At 45.5% G+C, this 2,488-nt stretch overlaps 1 protein-coding gene across 1 annotated transcript; it reads right to left on the bottom strand.

Annotated features, from left to right (window-relative positions):
* Nucleotides 1-1,430: 1,430 nt before the first annotated feature.
* LOC141026192 (uncharacterized) lies at nt 1,431-1,985 on the bottom strand. The gene is made up of 2 exons (XM_073502183.1): nt 1,819-1,985; nt 1,431-1,728 (listed from the first exon to the last, which is right to left on the bottom strand). The coding sequence occupies exons 1-2, from the start codon at nt 1,983-1,985 to the stop codon at nt 1,431-1,433; spliced, it is 465 nt and encodes a 154-aa protein (XP_073358284.1).
* Nucleotides 1,986-2,488: the final 503 nt, after the last annotated feature.

The raw sequence follows: 2,488 nt of genomic DNA, 5'->3' as shown, positions 1-2,488 counted from the left end.
GTAGAGGCACGTGTGTTGTTTACTCTGAGGCACGGCTGTGCATCTCTCTTACGTGAGGCACGTGGATTAAGCAAATGAAGGCACAGAATTGAAATCAGTGCAGGCACGGTCGTGAGGAGGCACGGGTATACTGAGAGGTACGTGTGTGCAGCGCCAAAGTTGTACGGGCGAGATACTATGGGTTTCATGCGAGAGGCACGTGTGTGTGTAGAACGTAGAGTTACTGTTGGTTTTATGTGAGGCACGTGGATTGAGCAAAACGGAGGCATGGAATTATAGTCAGTACAAACACGGTTGTGGAGGTACGGGTATACTAAGAGACGCGTCTGTGCAGCACCAAAGTTGCATTGGCGATCACGCGTGCGGAGCACGTAGAGTTATTGTGGGTTTCGTGTGAGGCACGTTGGTCAAGCAAACAGAGGCACGGAAGTGCAGTCAGTACAAGCATGGTTGTGTGGAGGCACGGTTCTGAACCCTCTTGCTGCTGTCAAGATTCTAGAGGCATGGATGTACGACAGTAGAGGCATCGGTCCGAATATCTAGTTAGAGGGGCTCGGCTAATGATGCACACGTGTGTAGTCTCTAGGGTCACGGGTGTGTGGCACCACAGGCATGGATTGAGTAGACACTTAGTGAGTCACGCTTGTACATAGGTCAGTTGCACACAGTAGTGTAGTCTTGTGGCATCGTGCAGAACTGGTGTACAGAGAGGTACCTGTGTGCAATAGCAAGGATGTTCTGAATGGACGGAGCGGTGTTTGATGTGAAATGGTGGCAAGGATTTTTTTCCAATGTGGTTAAAGTAACAAAGTTCTCGTCGCTTGTGACTGTGTACCGAATGATCTTCTGCAATATTTATGAATTGTTCACGCCAATGTTTAATAAGCATTGTACTGAAAGTTTACAACGATATCATCACATATTCTTGTAAATGCATGATGCATCTTGTAAAGGTTGAGTATGAAAATTATAATACAATATCGTGCGAGATATCTCTCGTTCTATAATCATGGATACAATATATGCTTGCTCAGTACTGGGACATAACTTACTAATTGCATTTAGACATGCAAAACGTAGTATGCATTTGTACATGAGCACACCACTGTGTTCAAAGTTCAAACGTAAAATAGTAATACAATACACACATCATCTTTGAGCAACAACATACATATTTACAACATAGGTTCATACAATCTAAATTATGATAATAGTAGTTCCTACTAGTTTAATGTAGACATCCATTTTCTCGCAATTTACCAACCACTGTTTCCCTTCCGGCGCTTCCAGCCGCTGGAAGATCCCTCGTCATTGCTCTTATGTGGGTGGAGTCTTTCTTTCATTGGTTGTTGGTGCAGGTGACGTAGCCCGTTCTTGATGATTAGGATCCTACGGTACAACTCGTAGCTAACATACCCGTCCTTTGCCGCCTACTCAAGGTGTATCGGTGAAAGTGGCTTCCACTCCCAGAAAAGGTGCTTCTCCTTTGGGAATGATTTCTTCATGTTCTTGTATGAGGGGTCGATGATGGCCGCTGCAAGGTCAGCCATGGAGTCCCTTTCTCCACCACCCTTGATGCAGAATAGCCTCTGGATGTCGACGTGGTGCTCGTCTGGAATTTTGATGCATGCACGGGCAAGCATGGTCTTGTCGTTCCTGGTGTCGGCGCTAGTGAAAGTTACCGCTTTCCGTTGCAGGAAGTCAACTAACGCCTGGGAGCGCTCGGATCTGCAGTAGTGGTATACAAGGACATGCTAGCGCATGGCAAATTGGATGATGGCGATCCCTTGTCGTATGTAATTGCTCTAACGTGTGTACTCGAGGTCGAGGCCGACGAACTTGTTCTTCTCCTCCTTTAGCCATTCTTCATACTTTTTGATGATCCGCTCCACGGTCCTTGGGTCGTTGGTGTACACCACCTCGAGCACGGTTGTACCGTGGGTAGTGATGTGTTCGGTGAGTGTTGTTAGTTTCCCGTCGTCCATGGCTGGAGGTGTGCGGTAGTGAACTGCGGCCGGCGAGAAACTTTCGAGGAAGAGGATGAAATGGAGTCGGAAAAGTGAAAGGGTTATTTTGTCTTGCAAAAAAGGAAACCGCCAAAGAGCAGTTGCTAGTCACGCGGCGGTTCTAGGCATAGAATTTTGGAAACAGGGGTTTGTTTTATCTGGTTTTTTAAGATTTTCACTTGTCTTGTTCATTGAATTTTTTTATTCGTTGCGTGCTGCCTGCGTGATCCATCTTTGGCTGTGGAAGTAGTCGTGTAAACGGTAGAACACCCAGCAGATGCATGGTCGTGCCTTTGTTGTGAAAACATTTTTTTCAAAATAATCTTCCTTGGTTAGGGAGGCACGGTTTTTATGTTATTCGGTGCACAAGTGTGTGTTTAGGAAAAGTTGAAGTAAATATAATTTGGACTTGAAAACGGAGTCCTGTTTGGTTTTTAATTGAGATATGTTTCACTAGATGGTTTGAATAAGTTTGAGAACAT

Source organism: Aegilops tauschii, chromosome 6 (assembly GCF_002575655.3).
Source record: "Aegilops tauschii subsp. strangulata cultivar AL8/78 chromosome 6, Aet v6.0, whole genome shotgun sequence".
NCBI classification, from domain to species: domain Eukaryota; kingdom Viridiplantae; phylum Streptophyta; class Magnoliopsida; order Poales; family Poaceae; genus Aegilops; species Aegilops tauschii.
The sequence above is the reverse complement of the archived record's forward strand: the minus strand, read 5'-3'. Positions and strand labels throughout refer to the sequence as shown.